This window comes from Vipera berus (assembly GCF_964194415.1).
Source record: "Vipera berus genome assembly, chromosome: 1".
NCBI lineage: Eukaryota > Metazoa > Chordata > Lepidosauria > Squamata > Viperidae > Vipera > Vipera berus.
Window position 1 is genome coordinate 22,913,327 of NC_138202.1, and position 27,497 is coordinate 22,940,823.

Genomic DNA, 27,497 nt, shown 5'->3' on the forward strand with positions numbered 1-27,497 from the left:
ACAATACATAAGATATATTAGCTATAACATGCAGTTACAGTTATGATCCTAAATTTTAGGAAACACTTGTAGTACTTCAATCATTTTAAGGCCAGAAACATTGACTTGTTCTTCTTGATTCAGATTCAGAGACCATGGAGTTTGCTGAAAATTTAAAACAAAAACAGTGTTAACATGTAACAACATTGGCAGTTTTGAAACTACTTCTTTTCTTAAAGTATTTAAAGTGTACTTATTTATCCTCTGCACTGAGAATTAAGTGTAAGTGCCAATATATATTTGTCTGATATTACATCAAGGATTAAGACTTGATAATACAAACCAGACTTTATATATGTTACTGAATTATTCACACATATATTTGTCTTGGAACATAACTTTCAAAAGTCAGATAACAATATTTAAAAATACAGAATAATCTACTATATTAAATTCAATTACTCAACCAGATGGAAGGAAAGGCAAACCTGGAAAACACAGGTATTTTTAAAAAAACTTCAACATTTATACACTAAGGCCACTTGTTATTTAAAGGTACGAGGTTCACTACATAAAAAACCTGAGGAAAAATATTCAATTGGGTCTGCTTAATAGTACTCTAAAATGGCTCAGAACTGTTAAGATTATAAAGCTCAAGCCCAGATTTAATAACTGGTACAGAATTGGTGTTACATGTTTTGATTTGCTTGGTTTCAACAATCTGTCAGGCAAATTCTGTATCTTTCTAAAGCAGCCCCATAGTATATGTAATTTGGGTATAGTTATAAATCATTAGTCATGCCAAAATACAATTTCTCTACAGCAGGCATGTCAAACTCCCAGCCCACGGGCCAGATGTGTCATGCCGAAACTGCCCACCCAGTTGCTGGCAATGGAGAAAAAGCCGCAATGCATTGCGCAACGTCACGTGACGTCACGAGTTTGACATGCCTGCCTAGGGTATCTAGCGAAAGGACATCTTTAATCTTGTTTATTAGGTGATACTCTATGGATGTATTTAAGAGAAATATTCTACTATTATCAAGTTCAGAAACAGGCTGAATTATATTGTACTTATTCATGCTCTCGATGAGTGTTCTGTTTTTTAAGTTTCAATTTCTCTATTGATATTTTTGTAATTTGATTTAGGACTTTCAGGATTGACATTTGCCTCCCTATTCTATTACATTAGGGTACTGGATAGCTCAAGATGCTTAAGTTGCAGAAGCCAACTCAAAGGCCTAAAAATGTCCATCTACTTTTTAAGGGGTTATAGTGAGCTTGAAAATCAATCAGGCAATAATTTACACCAATACAATTATGAATACATGAACCATTTTGCCCTAAAAGAATTCCAGATACATTGGGAACTCTCCCCAAACATGTTCAGTTTGATATTATTGGGAACAGCTTGTTGTTAAAAAATTAAGTCACTGTATCCCAGTATTGTGTACATTAGCTCTTCAGTTATGTCAAATATAGTTAATAGCCTGCAAAGTGTATTGTTCTGTACCAGCCTGCTACCGGCCTAGCAGAAAGGCAACCCCTGTACAAACGGTAGAGACTGGAAAACAACTGAGGCTGGAAGGCGTCTGCCAAGTTTAATTCACAAGCAAAACAACAGAACAAGAAACAAAATACCGGAACTTTGATCCTCAAACGGAGCGGTTGCTTTCAGCAACCAGCCCTTCCCCAAACACTCCCTTTATTAGAGTTCAGGGCGTGGCCTCCCTGTGCCTCCTTCCGAGGAGTCCCACAGCCTTTCTCTGCTTGTTCCTGCTTGACTGCCTCCTGCGTCGGGCGTCCTTGAACAGGGCCAGCTGTGGGTCATCATCATCCGCACTGTCGGGCTCGCGCAGCTGAGAAGAGGGCCCTGGCTGGGGGCTCTGCGAAGCCTCCAAGCCATCATCAGCAAGTTCGTCTTCAACACCCTCCTCCTCCCCCTCGTCTGAGTCATCCGAGACATCCGAGCCGGCTGCCGGACCCACAGGCTGGCCCTGAATCACAACACTATCCCGCACCGCAGGGCCCTTCCCCCGGGTCTGCTGATCCGGATGCGGTCGGGATGGGAATTGTTCGTGAAAAGCAGTCACCAACGCAGGGGCATGAACGGCGGTCGCGTGTTCCCAGGTGAAGTCCTCCGGTCCGTATCCTTTCCACTCGATCAGGTACTGGAAACAACCTTTCAGCCAACGGGAATCCCTGATGCTGGCGACCTCGTACTCGGGGGTGCTGCCTCCATCACGAGGTCCTGATGGGGGAGGTTCCGCTTGGCGGAGTGGACAAGCCGGTTGCTCGGGGACCAACAGGGACCGATGGAAGACTGGGTGCACGCGCAGGGAACGTGGCAGAGTTAAACGATAGGCGACCGGATTGATGACAGCCTCGACTGGGAACGGTCCTAGGTAACGGTGATCCAACTTCCTCGCCGGCCGTGTGGATGGTAGGTTCCTGGTGGACAGCCAGACCCGATCCCCCACCGATAGTGGAGGCGTATCCCGTCTCGACCGATCGGCAAACCTCTTGTAATCGGCCTTGGCCTTCTCCAGCTGCCGTCGCACCAATCGTTGGATCGCCTGTAACTCTGCCATGAAGTCGTTCGCTGCCGGCTCCGGTGAGTTCACGGGAGAAAGGGGGAAAAACCGGGGGTGATAACCCACATTGGCCAAGAACGGTGTCATCTGCGTGGAGGTGTGCTGCGAGTTGTTAAAGGCAAACTCGGCTATGGCCAGATAGTCCACCCAATTGTCCTGCTGCAGGTTGACGTAGCAGCGCAGATACTGCTCCAGGATACCGATGACCTTCTCGGTTCCCCCGTCAGTTTGAGGATGATGCGCGGACGAGAGGCAAACCTTAATGTCCAACGCACGCATCAACTCCTGCCAGAAGCGGGCTGTAAACTGGGCCCCCCTATCGGAGACGACTCTATCGGGGAGTTCACCTGTTGGATGAACATGCGACTAGTGGCGCGAGCTGACGGTAAGCCGCGACAGGGGATGAAGTGCGCCATCTTGGTCAGCATGTCCACCACCACAAACGCTGTCGTGAAGCCGGAGGATGGGGGTAAATCCGTCAGAAAATCCATGGACACAGCCCCCCAGGGTCTCTTGGGTGTTGGCAAAGGCTGCAGTAAACCAGGCGGGGCCCCTGTCGCTGACTTGGCCTGCCTGCATGGGATGCAGGAGGTGACATAAGACTGGACGTCGTGTCGGACTCGGGGCCACCAGAAGGTACGAGAGACCAGGTTCAGAGTCTTGAACAGGCCAAAATGCCCCGCTGCTGGGTTATCATGACACTGGCTGAGGACGAGTCCCCTGAGTGGCCCTCCCAGAACATAGAGCCGGTCACGATAATACAAGAGTCCATCCGTGACCGTCCAAGGCGAGTCTGGCCCCACCTCCTCCTTCCGCTGAGCCACCCACGCCTCCTGCTGCTGCGCCTCCCGGATCTGAGCCCGTATATCAACCAGCTCCCGCACCGCAGCAAAAGACTCGACGGGGATCACTGTCCTGGGCAGAAGCTTGTCTTCCACTCGGGTATATTCGGGCTTCCTGGACAGAGCATCCGCTCTCTGATTGTGCCCGCTTGGTATGTACCGAACCCGGAAGTCAAACCTCGCAAAGAAAAGGGACCACCGGATCTGGCGTTGGTTCAAATTCCGAGCGGTCTGCAGGCTTTCCAGATTCTTATGGTCCGTCCGGACCTCGATTTGATGCCGCGCCCCCTCCAGATGATGTCTCCAAGCCTCGAACGCCACCTTGATGGCCAGCAGCTCCTTCTCCCAGATGGTATAGTTGCGCTCCGAGGGGTTCAATTTCCGAGAGTGATACGCGCAAGGGAAAAGGGTACCGCTGGGCGTCATTGCCTGGAGTAACACGGCCCCAATGGCAATGTCGGAGGCGTCCGCCTCCACGACAAACGGCCGTTGCGGGTCAGGATGCTTCAAGATGGGCTCCTTCATGAAGGCGTCCTTCAAAGCCTGGAACGCCTGTTGTTCTGGTGCGTTCCACTGGAACCGAGTCTTCTTCTGCAGGAGCCGGGTGAGGGGGGCTGTCAAGGCAGCAAAGCCAGGGATGAATGTTCGATAGTAGTTGGCAAATCCAAGAAGTCACTGAACATCCTTCACGCGACGCGGGGGTTGCCAACTCTGCAACGACTCAACTTTACTCGGCTCCATGGCGATGCCCTCAGGAGAAATGCGGTGACCCAGGAAATCGATGGTCACCTGGTAGAACTGGCACTTCTCCAACTTGGCAAACAGCCGATGTTCTTGGAGGCGCTGCAGGACCTGACGGAGATGCTGATGATGCACTTCACGCGACGGGGAGTAGATCAGGATGTCGTCCAGGTAGATCACGACAAACTGGTCCAACAGATCCCGAAAGATGTCGTTCATAAAATGCTGAAACACAGCGGGGGCGTTGGTCAGGCCAAACGGCATCACCGTGTACTCGAAATGTCCATAGCGAGTACCAAACGCCGTCTTCCACTCATCACCCGGCCGAACCCTGACGAGGTTGTAAGCTCCACGCAGGTCCAGTTTCGTGAAAATCTTAGCCTCCCGGAGTCGGTCCAAGAGCTCGGGGATGAGGGGCAGCGGGTAACGGTTGCGCACCGTGATGGCGTTGAGTTTCCGGTAGTCACAGCAAAGCCGTAACTCGCCCGACTTCTTTTTGACGAAGAGCACGGGTGCAGACACTGGCGAGGACGAGGGCCGGATGAAACCACGAGCCAAATTCTTTTCCAGGAAGTCCCGCAATGCAGCCAACTCGGGCTCCGACATGGAGTACAAACGCCCCACTGGGAGTGGCGCATCAGGGACTAAATCAATGGAGCAGTCGTAGGGCCTGTGCGGAGGTAATTGATCCGCCTCTGACTTGCTGAACACATCAGCAAAGTCGGACAGTTCGGGAGGCAAGGAACCCCCTGGGGAACCCTCTACCTGGCCGGCACAGATATGGCGGGAGTGGTCCACGCACTGCAAGCTTGGGAAGGTGACCAAGTTCTGAGACCAATAGATCTGTGGATCATGCGCCCGGAGCCACGCCAGTCCCAAGACCACGGGGAAGTGTAGATCCGAAGTGATGTAGAACTGGATGGCCTCCACATGGGAACTGATGGCCATACACACTGGTTGCGTGGCGGCCGTAATAGGCCCGGACAGGAGCACGCGACCATCGATAGTCTCCACTAACATGGGCGGATCCACCGGACACTGGGGAACAGCCCATTTGGCCACAAAGGCCGAGTCCATAAAGTTTGTGGTAGCCCCAGAGTCAATTAAGGCATGGACTGGAATCCCCTCTGGCTTGCCAGGAAGGATCAGACGTGCCTCCAAAATCAAATGCCGTGGAGGTTCACAGGCACCATCGGAACGGCGTCGCTCGGTGTGGTTGTTGTGGGACGCCCGATCTATCACACCGTCTAGATCGGGCTCGGGGCGTTTCCCGACAGCAAAGTAGGGGACTTTCTCGGGGCAGGCTTGGTCACTGATGCCCGCTGACGCTTCTTTGGGCAAGAAGCAGCCAAATGTCCAGGGTCCCCACAGTAAAAACACAACCCCCCCGATCGTCGTCTGTCCATTTCCGTCACCGATAGACGAGACCTGGCGGCACCCAGCTCCATTGGCTCCTCCCTTTGGACTGGGGGCTCACGCACAACAGGGGCGGCAGGGGTCTGTGGGGTGGCACGGCGACTCTTTCGCTGCTGCAGCCGGGCATCGATCCGCAGGCAAAGATGGATCAGCCCATTCAGGTCTGAGGGAATGTCCACGCGGGCCAGCTCATCCAACATCTCCTCCGACAATCCATCCTGGAAGGCATCCACGAGCGCAGCCTCATTCCAGGCGGAATCCTGGCTAAGCAGCCGGAAATCGCTGATATAGGCCTGTAGGGGGCGTTGACCCTGCCTCAGAGCTTTCAGGCGTCGGGTGGCAGTCTGCGTCTTAATTGGGTCCTCGTACATTAGGCACATATGGTCACAAAACCCCACAAAGTTATCCAACAAAGGGCTAGGTTGTGCCAGCAGAGGCGTGCCCCAACGAGCTGCATCCCCCGAAAGAAGGCTTAACACAAATCCCACCTTATCCCGGTCAGTGGGGAAATCAGCTGCTCTCACGCTGATAAAAAGCTGGCATTGTCCCAGGAAGGCAGGAAACAGTTCTGGATTGCCAGTAAATTTATCCGGCATTGCTATCTGACATTTCCTCCTGGGTGGGGGTGCAGCATGTACCTGAGCTTGCAGTTGAGCCACCTGAGCTGCCAGCAAAGTGAGTTGCTGAGTGAGCTGAGCATTCTCGGCACGTAGCTGCTCCATCTTAGTAGTAAGGGGTGGGAGGCTGAAAGCAAACTGTTCTGTACCAGCCTGCTACCGGCCTAGCAGAAAGGCAACCCCTGTACAAACGGTAGAGACTGGAAAACAACTGAGGCTGGAAGGCGTCTGCCAAGTTTAATTCACAAGCAAAACAACAGAACAAGAAACAAAATACCGGAACTTTGATCCTCAAACGGAGCGGTTGCTTTCAGCAACCAGCCCTTCCCCAAACACTCCCTTTATTAGAGTTCAGGGCGTGGCCTCCCTGTGCCTCCTTCCGAGGAGTCCCACAGCCTTTCTCTGCTTGTTCCTGCTTGACTGCCTCCTGCGTCGGGCGTCCTTGAACAGGGCCAGCTGTGGGTCATCATCATCCGCACTGTCGGGCTCGCGCAGCTGAGAAGAGGGCCCTGGCTGGGGGCTCTGCGAAGCCTCCAAGCCATCATCAGCAAGTTCGTCTTCAACACCCTCCTCCTCCCCGTCTGAGTCATCCGAGACATCCGAGCCGGCTGCCGGACCCACAGGCTGGCCCTGAATCACAACATGTATTTGGAAAAGTTTTCTACTTTTTACCCACCTAGGTAACATGAGCCACTGTTACCATATTGGTCCAATATCAGTTCATTAACAGTAACTGCTTCCATGTTACCAAATCTGCATTTATTTATAGCACTTTCAAATATGAACTAAAGACCAGCTACCTTTACTACTGAGCACAGACACCATGCAGACTGAAAGGACATCCTTTCTGCAAAAAGATCTCATTGCCTTTATCCTTGTCAGAGCTGTGCCCTTTAGCGCAACAACCCTTGTTACTGTTCTAGTTATCTCTTACCCCTGCATTCTTCTTATTATTATATCTATATAAAAGTACATATTTATTTTATATACATTAATAGTGATACAAAATAATGGTGATAATTTATTTTGTCAAGTTACATTTATTCAATAACTCTACAACTATCAAGTTATATCTGTTTTTATCAAGACAGCATGAAGAACAGTAAATTAGATGTTCTTCTATATTCAGTATTTTTTCTTTAAAAAGTGACCTTACCTGTCTTCAACAGTTTTGCTGGAGGGGTAGAAAACTTTGAATGAAAATCCACTCCTTGGAAAAGATCCCTGGTATTTAAGAAAAACAGCATAGGAAAAAATTTCATCCATGCCATCTTGTTGAATATACCGTATATACTTGAGTATAAGCCGACTCGAGTATAAGCCGAGACCCCCCAATTTCACCCCCAAAAACTGGAAAAAGTTGTTGACTCGAGTATAAGCTGATCCGCCGTTCTGCAAGCCTCTGCCGCCAGCAGAGGCTCGATCCGCCATTTTGCAAGCCTGAATACACAGGAATACCCTGTGTGGCCGCGGCTCTCGGGGAAGCCCTGGCTGTCCGCTTCCTCGCTCCACGCTGCCATTCGGGGCCCGCGCGTTCCCCGGGCAAATCGCGGCGCCCAGCAGGCGAGGAAACACGCCCGCTCCAGTCACCCCCCCTTCCCTCAGGAGACGCGAAGCAAGTGACCGCCCGGAGCTTACCGAGGACTTGCTTCAGTGCTTCCAGGATCGCGCGCACCTCTCCCAAGCCGCCGCCGTCCGGAGACCTGCCGAAGTTTGGGGAGGTTTGGGGAGGTGCGCGCGCACCTCCCCAAACCTCCCCAAACGTCGGCAGGTCTCCGTTCCTCTGCGCCCTGCCTGCCTGCTTCTTTCCACAGCGGAAAGAAGCAGGCAGGCAGGGCGCGGAGGAACGAACACCTGCCGACGTTTGGGGAGGTTTGGGCGCCTCCCCAAACCTCCCCAAACGTCGCCGGGTCTCCGTTCCTCTGCGCCCTGCCTGCCTGCTTCTTTCCACAGCGGAAAAAAGGCAGGCAGGGCGCGGAGGAACGGACACCTGCCGACGTTTGGGGAGGTTTGGGCGCCTCCCCAAACGTCGCCGGGTCTCCATTCCTCTGCGCCCTGCCTGACTGCTTCTTTCCGCAGCGGAAAGAAGCAGGCAGGCAGGGCGCGGAGGAACGGACACCTGCCGACGTTTGGGGAGGTTTGGGCGCCTCCCCAAACCTCCTCAAACGTCGCCGGGTCTCCGTTCCTCTGCGCCCTGCCTGCCTGCTTCTTTCCACAGCGGAAAGAAGCAGGCAGGCAGGGCGCGGAGGAACGGACACCTGCCGACGTTTGGGGAGGTTTGGGCGCCTCCCCAAACCTCCTCAAACGTCGCCGGGTCTCCGTTCCTCTGCGCCCTGCCTGCCTGCTTCTTTCCGCTGTGGAAAGAAGCAGGCAGGCAGGGCGCGGAGGAACGGACACCTCCCCAAACCTCCCCAAACTTCGGCAGGTCTACGGACGGCGGTGGCTTGGGAGAGGTGCGCGCGATCCCGGAAGCACCAAAGCCTCGGCCGCGCACAAGTCCTCGGTAAGTTTTTTTTGTTGACTGGAGTATAAGCCGAAGTGGAATTTTTCAGCCCAAAAAGTGGGCTGAAAAATTCGGCTTATACTCAAGTATATACGGTACATATTCTCTTTAGGTATAATTTTAAAATACATACTTAACACCTCTAAATATAAGTTCAAATACATCATGTAGTAACTCTTAATGAAAATTAATATAATAGTCATTACAAATTAATTGTTTCTTTTATTTTGTCTACAATCAATAATTTTAATCTTAAAACATTTGAAAATAAGATGGATGCTATGACAGAAAGATTATTTTTAATGACAGAAAATGCTACTTGATTCATATTGATGCAGACAGTACCTATTATGAGAACAACAACAAAAATCCACGATAGGTACTATCTGGATGATTTGTTAGTCTGGGATTTGACCAGCTTTGTTATTTCTAATATATTTTGCTTGTTAGAAACATGTTTTCATCATTGTTTGATGATAGAAAAATATAAGCACGATCTTACCGGATTTATACAAAGGCAATCGGTGTTGGTTACAGTGAATGGGTCATATTTGTCAGCAAAAACAATCAGATCTGGCAAAGGGTAAGTTCTCAAGGTGTAGTCATAGGCCCAATATATAGGGCTGACATTAAGAGGCAATGGAGTCAAATGTCCTTGTGATAAAATAGTTTTTACAAACTGAAAGGTGAAAAACAGAGGTATTAAATTACATATGAAGGTAAACTGATGTTACAATTCTTTCCAAACATATAACCCCTCAACTCACCATGAATTATTGCAAATAAATAAATAGATTTCAAAATTGTTTTTGTCCTGTTTGTTGGTCAGTAAAATATGTTTGTCAATAGACCTGATTGGTTTACAGGTTGTAAACCTGTAATTTATTTCAATTCCCTCAGTTTTCAAGGAACTTGAGAATACTGTTCTGAGTAGTATTGTGAGATTCCCTTAAAATTACATCATCTAAAGGAGAGTAATCACCGTGCAGAGCTGGTGAATAGCTGCAGAATATTTCAGTGAATCATTCTTTGCTGGGAAAATTACCGGTATTCTCCATTTTAGTGATCTTAATCCATATTATCTTTTAATATAGTTATTCCACTAAGTTACGTGTTTCATTCTGTCTCATTTTCTCTGCATTGTTTGCTGCACAAAATCTTTGTAAACCTGTTGGATGTTATCTGCCCAAACAGTAACCAAATCAATAAGAACTCCCATACTTCTTTCAATTTCTTAGCCAATCAAAATCCCTCAACCCAAAGATTATTTCAAAATATTCAATGTTTTTTTGATCTTACATGATTAGGAATATCCAAACTACTGTTAGGGAAACGGACACAGTTACGGCACATCTTGTTTACCAAGTCTTCCCGAAAGATTATTATTTCCTGTGTACAGTACTGGACTCTGAAAGTAACAAATGCAACTTTTATCTCTTCTGAGGGCTTTCCAGTTACCAAAGAGAATTTACCATTAAGTCAAATATGCCAGCAGCCCTATCCCAAATTTTTATATAGATTTTGTTGCTATGTAATAGAAGTGGTCTCTATGTACTTGCAACCTCAAAAATACTTCCAGATTACATTTTTGAACTCCTAATTTTGCCTAATGTATCCTCAAATAGTAGTTTCAGCCCATTTTTTGTGGTTTGGGAGGGGGGAAATGGAAGTGGGACTTCTAGAAATCAATATTTGGCAACAAACATAGCTCAAATTCCCATTAAGAGGTGAGGGGCACTCATTAATAAGGCTGGGATAACATAAGGCTGGGAATCAAAAATGTTTGGTTTTCAAAGGCTTCTTATCCTCTAAATGGGATAAAATAATTGGAACCTGACCTTTCTAAGCATTAGACTGCTTCTAGTGGTCCTCCGGAAGGTCAGAAGGTAATTTTACTCCATAGGAAAGTTTGCTATGGAGCAAAATTTCACCTATCATGGAATGCCAATGTTTTTATACCATCACCAAAAAATAAATAAAATAGCACATTTGTGACCATTTACTCCAATCCTGCACCCAATGAGGACACCCCCTATTATTAAATGGCCATATGAGGGACACATACCTGCAAGGGTTTGTTGTGAAAACTGAAAATGGCACCTGTTGTCTAAATTCTTCAGTAATGTTTTCAGTAAGTGGTGGCCTAAAAAAAATATGTGTGTCAAAGCATCCTTCAGTGATATAATCTTGTTATAAATATTAGGTCAAAAATGTACCTTGGTAAAATGGAGCCTGGACCAGGGTCTTCAGAACCAGGAACAAATACAAATCGACTGCTACAAATAACGAATGAATACATTTGAGTTAGTATTACTGGCAGGTGAAAAAGGAAATGTTCATTAAAATTTAGTGTAATGTTATTAAAGATAATTAGGGTTTCAGAAGCTGGGGAAAACAATATTTGGCTTGAATTGGGCAACTTTCCTGGGAGTTCTCATCTGTAGAACCAGAACTTCCAAAATTAAGTAGGAAGGAGTTAAACTGAATTCAGCTTCCAGTAGCAGCATCTACAACAAATCATGATACCAAGATGTTGACATGCCTGTAGATGTCATGAATACAGCCCAAGTACATCAGTTAGGGCCCTTGTATGATGTCACACATATTTTTATCATTTGCTATCGCACCCACAATGCACTCTCATGGCCTCCAAGTCTGACGGATGAAGAAAAAGTCACAATACCTCTGGATTTTGTAACTTCAGTTCCCAGCTAATACAATACTCAGCAGAATTGTTTCAGCAGAATTTTTAGCTACTTTACCAAATATATTAAGCTCAATTTAAGTGTATGTATTTTTTTTATAGCTGGAATAAATTTCTGCGTGGGGATGTTTTCTATGTGATTAATGTGAGATATACCTGTTTTATAAAGACTTTTTCACCAAGCAAATAATATGGAACATACCTTTCATGGATATTGGGATATTCACATATTATATCTGCTAGGGCTTTCAAAGAACCTAAAGAAATAAAAAAGTACTGTAGTTCTTTTCTTTTCCTCTTGTCAATCTTCATTTCAGGATTAGAAAACAAACCCAGAAAAATAAAAAAGCCCAATGGGGTTCGGAAGGCAAATATAAACAATACTTTTATAGAGAATAAGCATTACTGCCCTGAAAATTCATATGTAATTGACATATAAAATACAAAATAATATATTAGTTATTAAAAAAGCAGGAAGCTGATGGATTTCAAGTACCTTTTAGTGACTGAATTTGATTTTTTCCATATGGAGTAGCAGAAAAATTCCCACACAAAAAAAAACAAGTTGGAGGCATGGCCGAGTAACCTAGATGGAGAAACAAGGACTATTATTCCTATTTTGTTTGTAGGAAAGCTCTTCTCCATTGAGAATGATATAAAACATCCCTGAGGACAAATCAAAACTTGCATCAGTCTCACATATCAAAACAATATTTAGTATTTATTCTAATGGTAAGTCTATTTTTGCCTGTCATTTCATTTCTTTCACCCTTGCACCTGAGGTTAGTTTGTTCTATAAGCCTTGAATTGAGAAAACAGCCAGGTAACTGTTGTATTAACCTGGATAAATTAGCACTTGCTAAGGAAGGGCAACAAATATATAATTCTTGAGGCTGAAATATGTTTTTCTTTACTTATGCAAAAAGTTTATTAAAAGTTTCAGAGTGACTACTTAAGTTAGGTATTAAGAGTTCTGCTGAATCACAAGTCCATCTTGCCCAGCAACCAACACTTTTAGAAAATATTAAAGCATATTGACAGTACCTCTTTAGTGCTTTTGCCTTTGCAATTGTTTTTTTAATAGTTCACTACCTCTGTACAGTAGCGTTCTACTTTACCAACATATTTAAAAGCTGTTGATGTGGCTCCTTGCTTTGTGAACTAATTTTCTTTGAGAACTATGTAAAAAGGCTGTCAGTTCACAAATGGAAAATGAACTATGATTCACAGGTATTCTTTTAATTGTGGAGCTGAGGGTAAACCCATAATTTGTGTGCATTAACTATTGTCCAATTATGGAAGGAAGGTCTCCTTTCTTGGAAACCTCAAATGTCAAAAAAGCACCCACTTCCAAACCTGGAGCTAGAAATAGGAGCAAAGCATTTCCCACAGCTTCAGAGTTGCAGCTCAAGGCTGAAAACGTAAAAAAAACAAAACCTGGGCAGTCGTAATTAAATATACTGAGATAATTATCAGATACAATCAAAATGTGTGGCACGCTAACCATATCGTGGAGCAAGTTCTATAAATGTATTATGTGATGATCTGCTCTGCGAAAAGATAAAAATTCTTGCCTGATTCTACTACCAGCAGATATCACTGAAAGATCAAAATTCTATATTATAAACTTGAGTAAAACAAAGTTTCTTAAATGGTTTCATTGCATAAACTGAACAGCTTGGAATACTTCAGCCTTTCCTTGCAGAAATCTAGCCCATATATGTGGAGCAACAGGATTACCTGAAAACATAATACGGAGATTTTCTAAAACTTCTGCTTGGTCCAGCCAAACATCTGAAAGGAACACGAACATGGCATCCTCGTTTTCTTCCTCCATTTGTTTTAGTTTTGCAGAAGATTTTACAGAGGTTGAAGAAGGCCCTCCAAAAAAGTTAATGTTGCCATAATATGCCCTGTAGCATAAACAAATATTTACAGGTTGTATTGAAGCTCATACTTCTCTAAAATCATGCAACCAGGTTGCTGTTTATTTTATGAAGGAGAGGTAATCCTTGAATTATGCAACAATTGAGCCCAACATTTCTGTTGCTAAGTGAGACAGTTGCTAAGTGAATTTTGCCCCATGTTATAACCTTTCTTGCCATAGTAATTAAGTGAATCACCATAGTTAAGTTAGTAACATGATTGTCAAGTGAATCTGGCTTCCCCATTGACAGTGCTTGTCAGGTCATAAAAGGTATTCTGTGACCCCGTGACATTTTAACGTCATAAATATGAATCAGTAACCAAGCATTTGAATTTTGATCACGTGATCATGAGGATGCTACAATGGTGTAAGTGTGAAAAACGGTCACACTTACACCATTTTAATTTAATTAAAATGCCATTTTAATTTTGGTCACTAAATGAACTGTTGTAAGTCGAGAACTACCTGTATATTACACATTAAAAATAAACCCCAACTCACAATTCACCTTCACTTAATTATACAAAGTTTCTAACATTTAAACATTGTTTAATCCCCTGTATTCCCAATTCATGGAACCCACTGTAAGAATAATACACCAAATCAAAAATTATTTTTGCCAAAGTTTGGCTCTTACTTCACACACAAATTTCACTTAAAAGGATAAGCTACCATAAAATGAAACTTCTGTGTGCAGTTTCTGAACACTGCCTTGACTGTATATTCATGTGGAAAATGGGATGGAAATTATCAACAAAATAAAGTTTCATGAGTTTACATCATGTTAAACAAATATTTGGTTTACGTTTAGTGTATGGATCATACCAGCCACTATGCTTTGTAAATAATTCTGAGTGTTTTATTTAAATCAATTTACTACCATGTTTCCCCGAAAATAAGAAGCCCGTGCAGCGCAGGTGAGTTGATTACCTGTTCAAGCAGCAGGCAGAGGCAGGCGCGCGGGGGAGAGGAGGCAGGTGATCCAGACACACTGCAAGGCTGCCTGGCTCGCAGGAGGTTCGCGCGGCAGCACAGGAAGCAGGCAGAGGCACAGGGAGGCAGGCAATTCCACTGTGCCGTGTGGTTGCCTGCCCCAGCAAAGCCGTGGGTGAGCTGAGAGAAGCTGGGATGGAGTGGGCCTGGATCGCCTGCCTCTCCCGTGCCTCTGCCTGTTACCGATGTCACTGCGCGAGCTCCGCACGAACCAGGTGAGCATGCATTGTGTCCGGATTGTCTGCCTCCCCCCCATGCCTCTGCCGCTGTGAGAGCCCCACACAAGTCTCCTGCAAGCCAGACGGCTGCGCAGCACATCCTGATTGCCTGTCTGTCTCCCACCGCCCAGCTTGGAGGGCTAGCTGGTGATCACAGTGCTTAGACTTATCTGTGGTACATGGGCTGCGACTGCTACCAGACACTGTCAGCCCCCGCATGCACACTGCCTCCTATGCTGGCCTCCCTATCCTATTGCTTAAAAATTCCTTTAAACTGTGTCTAATCTGAAGTAATAAAGTTGCCAGGTTGTTTAAATCCATTTCAAACTTGTGACATTCACTATGAACCATATTACAATCTGTCATAAGCTATTTTGACTGAACTGCTGCCACAAGAGGTGCCTTGTGAGGAGATGGGCAGGAAATAAATTTAATAAATAAAATAAAAATAAATAAAATTTCCAAATTGAAAAAGGGCAATAAACTCTATTTGCATTATAATCTGCTCTAATAGTTATTTTAAAATTTTTCACTCCAAAATTAAAAAGCAGGAACATTCATTTTTGCTGCAAGCTTATTTTGGGGGGAATAATAGGGTACGGTAATTCATATCCAATTTTAATGACATTACAATCTCAGATTTCCCAAATGGTGACTATGGGCAACTCTCAATTTTAAATTTGGAAACATTTTAAAAATAATCCGAAAGGTGCTTTTTCAAAAGGCAATTGAATTGGACTTTCATTTTTCCTTGAAGGCGTTTCACTTCTCACCCAAGATGTTTCTTCAGTTCTAATCAAGTTGTTTCTTCAGTTCTAAGTAGTTATTTCTAAATAAAAATACTAGTACAAACATATAGCATACCAGTCCAATAAGCTTCTTTCTACTGTATACCTTACCTGTTTCTACTTCTCTCTTTTTCTATATACCACGTTGTAATCCATTCCCTCTAAATCACTTTTTTTTAAAAAAAAAAACCTCAATCAGTATTCTGTCCTGTTAAATAATTATGGGACTGTCTTTTTTAAAGATCTCATCCTCCTTAAAGTTTGTTTTGTAAGTATTTTTGTAAACCTTGGGATTTTTACCCCACAATTATTCCATTTTCATGTGCGTAGCTACTGACTTTTTTCTTCCATAAGCACAGATCATCCCTCCTAAGGTTATTGGAAATAAGTAAAATACCTAGTGGTGGCAGAAGGTTCTATAGGAGGAAATCCGAAAGCAGTGACATGAAATATTTCATCTTCGTACCAGCCTGTGGAATACAGTAAGCAAAGCTCCTAGTATGTTTATCATTATTTCAAAAGGAGAAACAATACCTATAACCACAGTGTCAATCTAAATCTCTCACACAAAATGAGAGATTTAATCAGAATGATCAAATTTAATCAGAATATTTTGAAAACGGTTAACCAAAACCAGTTACTCAATGGTTCTTCAATTGTAAACTCATCCAAAATATATTGTTTTTGCTTCTAAAATTTCATAGTAGAAATATAGTTAATAGCAACATTCACACACCATACTTATCCATCAAATGATTAACTGGTATTCTCCTAACGCCTTGTGAACTGGCAAAGCAATATTATGTATAAACAATTCCCTGTAGTTTGCAAAATGATTTTCATAACCTAATGAACGACGATATTGTTTCCAGCTTACTAGAATCACAGTGTACAGACATGACTGGCAGTAGCTTAGTCTCAAGCAGCGGTTCTCAAACATTTTGGGCTCAGGACCCCTTTACATTCTTAGAAATGATTTGAGGATCCCAAAGAGCATTTGTTTAGATGGGCTGTATCTGTATTGAAAATTAAAATGGATACATTTTAAAATACTTATCCATTTGATTTTACACAACCCATAAAAGGGTTTCGGGGATCCTAAATTTTGCAAATCACAGAAAATTTATGAACAGTATCCTAAGCGTAACTTAAGCATAATGAGTGAACTGGTCAGTGGGGAAAACAACCAACATCAGAAAACAAACCAAGACCAATATAACCAGTCTTCTTTCAGCGAGGCATCTCCCACCGGATTTTTTATTTTATTTTTTTACAAAATTAACCTTATCATTAAGTATCAGGACATTTTTCCCAAAAATTACACAGTCAGAATATGTAACTATTATTAAAAAAAAGAAATGAAAGAGCAATGTGGTGACCTAGTGATGAAGATGCTGGCCTTCCACTTGGAAGGTTGAGCAATTCAATCGCTCCGACTCTACCCTGAATTAAGGGGTTACAGAGTTGTAAAAAGAAAAAAAAAGTGAAGAGAATTTTTTTTTAAAATGGTTCACAAAACCTTTATATTCTTGGAACATTTTAATGTTGCTATCATACTGGATTTGCTATTTTCCTCAGAAAGGAAATGTAATGTAGTACAGCAAGTGTGTTCTTGAACCAGTTACATAAAATTCCACTGAGCAGAAAAATAAGTGTTTTCAGACTTCTGTATTCAAGCCTCTTTTCCAGTAAAAAAACCAGTAAATTTAAAGCATGAACAAGAAGTTCAAATATAGAAGTAGCACAGAATCTTCGTACTGTCAGATGTATACTCTACAGTATCAGCTACAATATAGACTGGTTAAGTTCACATTAAGCTATGGCTTGTTTAACTATAGCTAACTAAGTAAGCCATGATTCACTGCAATGAAACATAATGTTTTATAAAATTTATTTATTTATTTATTTATTTGATTTGTATACCGCCCTTCTCCCTAAGGACTCAGGGCGGTGAACAGTGACATAAATATCAAAATGCACAAATACAGATATTGAAAACAAATTAAACCCTAATGCCCAAATGCAGAAGATAAGTTACATTATCGGGAGCCATCCGGAGCTCAACCGGTAAACGGTTCCATAGGTCAGGCGTGCCCACAGAGAACGCCCTCCCCCTGGGAGCCACCAGACGGCATTCTGGCTAGAATGGCTAGAAATACTAAGCCAAATCATATACCTCACATTATGGCTTACGGCTTAATGCAGTATCTGAAACCTATTGTTAATGGGTATCTTATACTGTATGTGATTTATATGTGACAGGAAAAAGGATAATTGTTACATGAGTTGAGCAAAATTATAGATCAGATTCCGAGAAACATGCTGGATCACCAAAGACTTTACAGAAGTAGTGCAATTAAACTAGCAAAAATGATTATATACAATATATTTTATTTCATTTTATTTTTTTATTAAACTAGAACATGATTTATATAAATATAGTCCATTACAGAACTCTTACCTTCTGTTAAAACAAAACATGACTCTGTATATAAACCACTATGGAACTGGTATTAATTGTTAAGGGTAATATTAGACAACAGTAAACCAAGTTGAAAATAACCATTTGTAATAAATTGAGCAATAGCACAAAATTTTATAGGCCAAAATTAAGGTTTCACAAAAATAAGTTGTCTATCCCAATGTAATATTAAAAATAGAACCCTTATCTCCATGAATCGTAACTTATCATTTAACATCTAATTAGATGAAAATCTTAAGCTGCCATAATGCAAAATATGCTTATAATTTAATTTAAATAAAAGATAAAGCTCCTGTTCGTATTGTATATACAGATAAAGGATATTGCTTTACTAAGGTCTAATAGCACTACTCCAGTAGGATCTTCCAAGAAAAACTTTCCCTTGAAAAGATTAGGAAAAAACCCATTAAAATGCGGTTTTAATAACTGCTCACGAAGTAAGATCATATTCCTACCTTTTCCCAACACCTATTTAACAATAATTAATTTCGTCAGTTTGGTGTAGTGGCTAAGGCACTAGACTAGAAAGCAAGAAACAGTGAGTTCTAATGCTCCTTAGCCATGAAATGTGGCTGGATGACTTTAGGCCAGTCACGGTCTCTCGGCCCAACCCACCTCAGAGGATTGTTGTTGGAGGAAAAATAGGAGGAAGTCGTGTTGGATATGTTTGCTGCCTTGAATTATTTGTAAAAATCATAAAGGCAGGAAACAAACAAACCAATAAATAAGGTTAGTATTTAGAAATAATGTTCTTCTCCTAGTCAACTGAACACAAATCCTATCTGTTACCATCAGAATATGGCACAGCAGATCATTGATACCACACAGCTTACCTCCTTAAGCTGGGTGATCATGCCAAGAACAATCACTTCCCCCATTTTGGCAGAGCTGCCCAAGAGTGTTTCTACAGTTTTGAGCTGGAATCAAGAGACATCAAATTAATAAGAACTACATTAGAGGTGGCTCACATGTGACCTCTTTAAGACACTTTTTCTGGCCCTTGGAAACCACCCAATCTCAATGATTCCCAAAAATTGAAAGCAAAACCAGCATTTTTAGGTGAGATACAATGTCAAATAGATCTCCCCAAATTACTCTCCAAACACTTATGGTCCCATTCCTATGCAGTCCTCAGCTACTCTCCAATGATGTGTGGCCCACAAGCATTAAAAGTTTTCCCATCTATAGTCCCCTATTTCAAAGCCTTCAGTAGATGTTGTCAGGCACAATAAAACATCACCCAAAATTCAAAAGCAGCTGTGTCCAATCAAATGCCTTCCCAAGGTATTGAATTATGTCACCAATCATTCCCACCCTGGCTTAAATTTATGGGAAATACCGTCCAAAACATCTTGCAGGAAAGATTATTCTGGGGACGAGTACGCCAAAGATTGAGATCAATTTAGTTGTGTGTCGTTAGCATTTTGATTTTACCTGAAATTTACTTTTGCTTTCATCTGTGTGTGTGCCAATAGCAGATGGTGTGAACAATTCATGCCTATGGGTTCTCTGCACAATAATAAATATGAGTCAATTAAAAAGAAAAGTAATATGAAGTTATGATTTCACCATTTTTTTTCAGGCAATACTACTCTCAAATTATTATTCAGCAGTAAGAATCGTCTTGCGTGGCTTTTAGACTTCATCCAACTCCAAACATAAAAGGCAGCAGAGAAAGACTGCTGAATAAGCCCTGCTGTGACTATCTCACTCCTGTAGAGAAAACTCAAATAACTGTGGAATAGGACAGCTACTCTCTAGAACTCAATAACAGAATAACCCATGAACCCAGAAATTGATCTATATTCATAAGAAATATCTAAGACAGTTCCTAGCAAGGATATGTAGGACCGTAATAATAATTTATAAATACCAGAATAAAAGTCTCCCTTGAAGTAAGCTAGATTCTTGGTGACTCGTTCTCTCAAACTGAACAGTTTCACAGAATACATGTTTTTTCAAAAACCTTTGTATTATGATTAAGCACTCAGTGAACTTAAAACTTCTTTCCATTTTTCCTACCTGTTGCAAAATGATATAACGTTCACGAAACAATTCTGCTTTATCCCTGGCAGAGCCAAATAAATTAGGTGCAGAGTGGTCGGTCATAGCAAGGCTGAAATAAATTTACACTTGGGTAAAAAAAATGAATTTTTAAAAGGAAATAAAACACTGTTTAAAATAAAACTTTCTTCTAAAGGAATAGCAAATAAATTTTACATAACTTTAAAGTAGCTGAAATTCAAATTATTTAACAATTATATAATAAAAACTTACGGGAGAAACTTCTTTCGTTCAGAATTGTAAATATATCGTGGAATATCAAAAGCTCCAATAATGTTGAAACTATGTTCTCTGCAATAAAAATACACATCCTTTGAAAAATTCTACCGTAACATTATCGTTTTTTACATTTATAAATAAATCATTTTGCATTCCATTTTAATTAGATACTATTTCAACTTATTTTTTAAAGTGATTATATAGCTGTCTTGTAAATTAAAGAGTAATTTGTTTGGTCCTTTTGCCAGCTCAAGAAATGACCCGACTTGATCTTTGTAGCATCTTAAAAATATTTAAAACAATATGTAACGTAACACAATACTTGTTTATATTGTAGAGTCTATTGTAAGGTAGAGCCCTTAAGCTAGGGATGTCAAAGTGCCAGCCCGCAGGCCAGATGCGTCATGCCGAAACCGCGCCCACCCCATTGCCGGCAATGGAAAAAAAGTCACAATACGTTGCGACACATCACATGATGTTGCGAGTTTGACATCCCTGCCTTAAGCAAACAAAATAACTGGTATTACAGAAAACCACATTTGTATTTACAAAGTTATACAGATTCTTCTAAAACAAGTTTCCTTTTAATATACTATTATCTATACTCCCTGGTTTAAGCCATAATGCTTCTAGACATGGCAGATCAATAGGGGGAGACAGACACAGGACAATTAACAATGTGATTGCAAAAAACTCCTGGTGGTATTTGTTTTAAAATAAAGGAAGCTAACATACATTGTTTCATCTATTGATCTGCTGCACTCCAAGACTGCTGCTTCCACCATGGACCTTTCAATCATGTTGCATGACACTGAAAAGAATATTCCAAAATATTGAACTGATAGTCTATGCAATTAGAGACAGAAAAAAATCATTTTAAATGGTATTAAATCTCTTCAAAGTAAATCATGATAGAATTGCAAATATTTAGAAAGCATGACCTCAATGCTCAAAATAAAGTTATACATATAGAATGCCTTAATCAAGGAACTTCCAAAGAGAAAACCACACCCCCACCAATACTGGCAGGACAAGCTACTATATATACACAGAGAGTAAACCCTTATCACTACAACCCTTCCGAAAGGGCCAGAAGATGGGGGTGTGTCATTGTGGAAGTGATTAATGGACTAAGGTAAGACCCCATCTTCTTCCTCGGTGATCTTGCTCCCTTCCTTCCCATCTTGTCAATTTTATATCAATTTTGGTGCTAAAGTTTTGTCTGTTTTTATGATTGTAGGCCACTAGAGTCTCCTCTAAGTGAGATGGGTGGCATATAAGTTTAAAAAATAAATAAAATAAAATTGTGTTCTGTTTGATTGTTTGCCTGGTTGCCTTGTCCTTGATTTATCTGGGTGTTGGCTACCGGAAAAGACATGTTCTGGTCTTTTTGTTTTCTTCTTAAAGTTTTTATTGTCTCTTTTGAAAATTGTTTAAATATGGCTTGTTTCTAAGTGTTTATTGATGGCAAAATTGTCTTCATGCCAAGCTTCCAGGAAATCCCTAACATTTCTGGATTTAGCTTGGTCTAGAACGTTAAGTTTCTCCAGCTGAAATTGTGATTGAATTGTGTGATTAAGGAATTTTCGTCATATTTTCTGACTGCTTGTTGGTGCTCACAGATGCACACAATCCATATAAAACCTTCCAGAACATCTTAAATAAACCCAAAAATCCAAAGGGAAAAAAAACAGGAGTCATCTGCAATATACAGTATGGCAGAGGTGTCAAACAGCCAGCCTGTGGGCCAGATGCGTCATGCCAAAACCGCGTCCACCCCAGCTCATAATACGTCGCGACACGTCACATGACGTGGCGAGTTTGACACCCCTGGTATAAGGACTGTAACAGCCACTATGTAGGACAGACAGACCAGCAGCTTTCAATGTGATATATCACATAATATAGCACACATTATGATCAACACCAGTTCTACAGTAGTGATTCCAATAATTAAGATAATTTTTTTCAAACATTAAGAAAACTGAAAGTTTACTTACAAGACTGTTTTTCAACAGCATCAATTATATTTTCTATCATGTCTTCTAGTTCCACTTCATTAATTGCTTGAAGAGCTTCTGTGAGATACTTTGTAGCCTCCCTGATTAGTAATAAATATTCAGATTACTTCCCCCAAAACATCTGATATACACTTATACAAAAAGTAAAATATTAATAGGAAACTTTCCCAGGTCAATCATCTGGGGTATTTTTCTAGCCACTTGGATAAATCTGGTATCTTTCCTTGATAGTCACAGCTTAATATTCTCTACAGTAAATATGGATAATATGTTGTAGTGGTCAGATCAATTCATTGATAAAAAAAACTAATCATGTCTTTCAATTTGCACAAAGCTTTGATAATAGCTAGTTTAGAGCAGGGGTGTCACTCTGCTGGCCCGCAGGCCTGATGCATCATGCCAAAACCACACCCACCCCATTGCCGCAATGAAAAAAAAAGTCATATGTCATGTGACGCGAGTTTGACACCTCTGGTTTAGAGAATGGATAATGACCTCAAGACGTTGTTTCGATTTCTCAAAGATAAATGTGGGGGCACTTAGCTTATGACTGTATTTTGTTTCACTCAACTTTCCATTAATAGGTTGAAGAGTTATTTGTCAAGTTGCAAGTATAACAGGATCATTAAATATAAGTTAGTATCATTGCCTAGGTAAGAGCTGTCCACTGATTTCTGATTTCAGATCCTTGTGTTTATTTATTGTATCCCCTCCTTTATTATTTTTACAAATAACTCAAGGCGGCAAATATATCCAACATACCTTCCTTCTATTTCGCCCACAGTAACAACTCTCTGAGGTGAGTTGCGCTGAGAGTGTGACTGGCCCAATGGTCACCCAGCTGACCTTCACAGTTAAGGTGGGCCTAGAACCCACAGTCTCCGCTTTCGTCTGGCATGGTGCCTTAACTGCTAGACCAATACATTCCATACAACGCTGTGCACATGCATAAATCTTTGTGCCCAACATGATTTAGTTCTACATTGTACACATTTTCTTAATGAATAGCAGGTCTCATGTAAGATCATGTATCACTGGCTTTCATGCAGAAAATATAAACTTCTTTGATTTACACAGAAGGGTGCAGTTAAGCCACAGGCACTTATGATATGAAACATTTAGTTTTTGAAGAGGCATTTTCTAAAATGTAGGTCTATATTTGGTTTACTAACTGAGCTCTGTCTTGAAATTTTATAAAATGTTAAGAACTGGAAAATAGTTATATTCAAAAATATACTATCAATAACAGCATATTTGTGTTTTTTCTCCATTTGTGTTCTGCACTTTTTCTGTTAATTACCATTGCAGCTCCAACCAACAGTTAGCTACCAACTTTACTGCCAATGACAATAAAGATTGTAGTTTCACATACAGATATTTTTTTTATTGAAAAGTTTTACAATACATTTTTTAACAAAACAAAACCCCTCCCAACCCCCTCCCCTCTCCCCAACCCTCCCCAACACCTCCCTCCCTTCCCCCTCCCCCCTCCCCGACTTCCCAGAGCTCAATACAGGGTATAAAAATACAAACAATCATAGTCTACCTATACAGATATTGTACATAGTCCTCAACCTATGACAAGTGAGCCCAAAATTTATATTGCTAAGTGAGACAGTTAAGTGAGTTGCCCCATTTTACAAACTTTCTTGCTACAGTTGTTAAGTGATTCATTACAGCCTCTTAAGTTAGTAACATGATTGTTAAATGAATCTGGCTTCCTTATTGACTTTGCTTGTGAGAAGGTTGCAAAAGGTGATCACATGACCCTGGGATACTACAACCATCATAAATATGAACCATTTGCCAAGCACCTGCATTTTGATCATGTGACTGCGGGGATGCTGCTGGTTGTGAGAAAAATACACTTGTCATTTTTTTCAGTGCTATTGTAACTTACAACAGTCATGAACTGTTGTAAGTCAAGGACTACCTTGATATTTGCAGGACCGTCTGCTGCCAGGAACGACTTCCCATCACCCGGTGCGCTCACACAGGGAGGGCCTCCTCAGGGTGCCGTCGGCTAGACAATGTCGGCTGGCGACCCCCAGGGGGAGGGCCTTCTCTGTGGGAGCGCCTGCCCTGTGAAATCAACTTCCCCTTGGGCTCCGGATGGCCCCAGACCTCCGGTCCTTTCGTCACGGCCTTAAAACATTTCTTTTCCATCAGGCTGACCTGGACTGACAATAGGGATTTTTAAAAATGTTTTTAATACTTTATCATTGGGGCTTTAATTTAATTTTTTAACATTTGTATTATTGTCTTTTATTGTTGTTAGGCGCCCTGAGTCCTTCGGGAGATAGGGCGGCATATAAGTCCCAAAAATAAAATAAATAAATAAATTTGTACAACATGCTAAACACTAGTTGCCATCATAATTTAACTTGACATAAGGTGTTAGGCAAAATGTGGTTACTTTACAGTCAGTGTGTAATATGAGTCTGGGCAGCTGGTCTTTGTGAACCAGTTAAATTAACTCTGGGTAAATATGTTTTGTGCATATAACCATAAATGTTACTATGGCAAACAAGGTAAGATATATTTGGAAAATAAAATCTTGAACTTCTAAATATCTTTATTACAAAATTCTTATGGTTGTGTTTACAAAACATGTTTACCAATTTTTTACTGCACTATGACTTATTCCAGGGGTGTCAAACTCAATTTCCTTGAGGGCCGCATCAGCATTGCAGTTGCCCTCGGGGGGGGGGGGTGGCCTACTGGGTGGGCGTGGCTGGAGTGCATGTGGCCTACTGGGTGGGCATGGCCAGCTCTACATCTTTCACGTCAAGGGTACCTATGGGGGCCTGGGCAGGAGTGGGTGCATTTCTTCATTTCTCACAAAGGATGATACCTCCCCAGCGTGCGCCCGGGGGGCAGTGCCGATGCGGCAGGGGCTGGTCCCTCCCTGTTTTCAGATGGCCTTGTTAAGGTAAGACTGAATGCGTTTCAGCATAGATGGCCACCACGAAATTGTACATTGGCTCCCGGCCGCCCTGGGCCAGGGCCAAGGCAGCGGGGGCCGTTCCCTCACTGTTTCCAGGATGGGTTTGCGGGCCACATGAAACCACTTCGCGGGCCGGATCCGGCCCCTGGGCCTTGTGTTTGACATGTCTGACTTATTCAGTGGACCCAATTTTCAAAGATCACACAACATATTTGTGGTGGGTTCAATCCACTCTATACTATGCTATATTGTATTTAACTGGTTCATGTCCAGTATTAATTGTAAGTGACTTATTTCTGATTAAACATGCAACTGAGGTATTCAAAAAGGAATTTACGCTCAGTAACATCTTAAGAGATGCAATCAAATGCATTACTTAGAATAAATCTGGTAAATGCAAATAAACGTACTGCACCTGTAAGTCAGTGTTTCTCAAGCATGACAACTTTAAGTGGATAGGGAATTCTGGGAGTTGAAGTCCATTCATCTGAAAATTGTCAAGTTTGGGAAACACTGTTCTAAGTACTTATGTATAATGTCACTTCTGTATTGTTCCTTCTGAACACATTCCATCTGGTCTGTTGCGCTTGCCAGGTTCTATTTTATTTTTAAATTTTTAATTTTAGTTAGTTTAGCTTCTAACTGGGTAGTTGGGAGCTGCCCAGAGTCATTGGGAGGAAGGCAACATACAAGTTTTAGACTGGAGGCTAAAACATATAAGGAACGGTTGCTGGAATTGGGTATGTCTAGTCACGAGGGGGGACATGATAGCAGTGTTCCAATATCTCAGGGGCTGCCACAAAGAAGAGGGAGCCAAGCTATTCTCCAAAGCACCTGAAGGCAGGACAAGAAGCAATGGATGGAAACTAATCAAAGAGAGAAGCAACCTAGAACTAAGGAGAAACTTCCTGACAGTTAGAACAATTAACCAGTGAAAACAACCTGCCTCAGGAAGAGGTGAATGCTCCAACACTGAAATGGTATAGGCAGGGTTTCCTGCCTGAGCAGGGGGTTGGACTAGATGACCTCCAAGGTCCCTTCCAACTTATTATTATTGTTATTATGATGATGTTGCTGCTGTTATTGTTATTGTCATTAAGTTTAATTGTTACATTTGAGAAGTTATAGCCCATTAGTACACGTTACACTGTAAATCAAAATTAACAATCCAGAGTGGTTAAAGAGGGAGCACAGCAAAAGATTAGCCTAGTTCAGTCAACACATTAATCGGACGGTTTGATTTTGGTTCGTTAAACATAGTTTATAGTTACGCAGAAACAACCATTCAGAGTGTTAACGGGTATTCAGATTAAAGATTTTTGGGAATTGTTTTCCTTTCTGCTACTCACGCGCGGAGGACCAAGCCGTGCATTTTGAAAGCAGCGCCCACTTTACTTCTCAGCTTCTCCGCAGCCATCTTGAACAGTTCGCGCCACAACGCGACTCCTCCCCGCGCGCTCCAGCCCGAAGCGCTCCCGCCAAGCCGGTGATTAAAGCAGCTGTACGCTCGCGGCTCTACGGCCTTGCTGCTATTGGCGGATTTTATCCCGTAATTGCAATCAGTTTATTGGCTGATGGTAGTATCTGGAGGGCACCAACGCTAGGCGCTGGGTTTTAGGACTATGGGGCAATGCAGAATCCTCCACTTTTGTTTTGCCCCTTCTATGTAAAAGTGTTAATAAATGCATTTATTCAATATGCATTTCCTTCCTTGCTAAAAGGTGAATACAAAAGTGAATACAACAATGCATGTGTATCCAGCGGAGACTCCTACCTAATTGCTTCCTGTGTGCTTGTAATTATTTGCCTATGGTTAAGGGTATGTCTTTAAAGGACCAAGTGTCAGACTGCACACTGCTGTAAAACAACCTGTGAACTAAATTAGTGCCACTTGCTAGGCAAAACTTAGGTGGGATAATCTGCAGTACAATATTTTTGGAAGCCTTATATGCTTTATTTCTGGGGGGAAAACTAGTTTTATTAACTATTATTTGGCTCCTCATCTATCCCAGAAATTCTGGTACAAAACAGAAGTATTACATTAAAATAAAAACTTTGTAAACTGCATCAAGTCTCAATATCCAACCTGGAATGCCTGAAGAAAAATAGGATTGCTGAGACAGACCTAAAGCTTTTCTTCAGATGCTAAAGCCCATTTCTTTAAATAAGAAAAGCTTCACCAAGAGGTGTTTTGACAGATAAAACTTGGTCATTAGTGTCTAACCTAGGTGTGAACATGTCCCAGCAATCTTGTTTTTCTGTCCCATCCTGATGACATTGACTTATCTTTTATCTTTGAAACAGACTTTCTTAGATCATCCCTAACTATTCTACCATTTTTCCTTTAAGCAGACAATAAGTTGGACCAGTCTTACTATGAAGACAGATATCACTGCTTTAGACAGGAAGGCGGTGCAGAGAGTGAGTGGTGAGGATGGCAGA

At 42.1% G+C, this 27,497-nt stretch overlaps 1 protein-coding gene across 1 annotated transcript; it reads right to left on the bottom strand.

Moving 5' to 3' along the window:
- On the bottom strand, nucleotides 1-26,472 carry POLE2 (DNA polymerase epsilon 2, accessory subunit; the record flags this gene model as incomplete). The annotated part of the gene is made up of 19 exons (XM_081326328.1): nucleotides 1-144; nucleotides 7,346-7,413; nucleotides 9,195-9,371; nucleotides 9,992-10,100; nucleotides 10,758-10,835; nucleotides 10,909-10,968; nucleotides 11,599-11,653; nucleotides 11,893-11,982; nucleotides 13,137-13,309; nucleotides 15,720-15,792; nucleotides 17,784-17,832; nucleotides 18,129-18,185; nucleotides 18,638-18,721; nucleotides 19,239-19,313; nucleotides 19,827-19,920; nucleotides 20,082-20,159; nucleotides 20,823-20,898; nucleotides 22,088-22,188; nucleotides 26,405-26,472. The coding sequence occupies 19 exons, from the start codon at nucleotides 26,470-26,472 to the stop codon at nucleotides 126-128; spliced, it is 1,584 nt and encodes a 527-aa protein (XP_081182454.1). The 3' UTR covers nucleotides 1-125.
- Nucleotides 26,473-27,497: the final 1,025 nt, after the last annotated feature.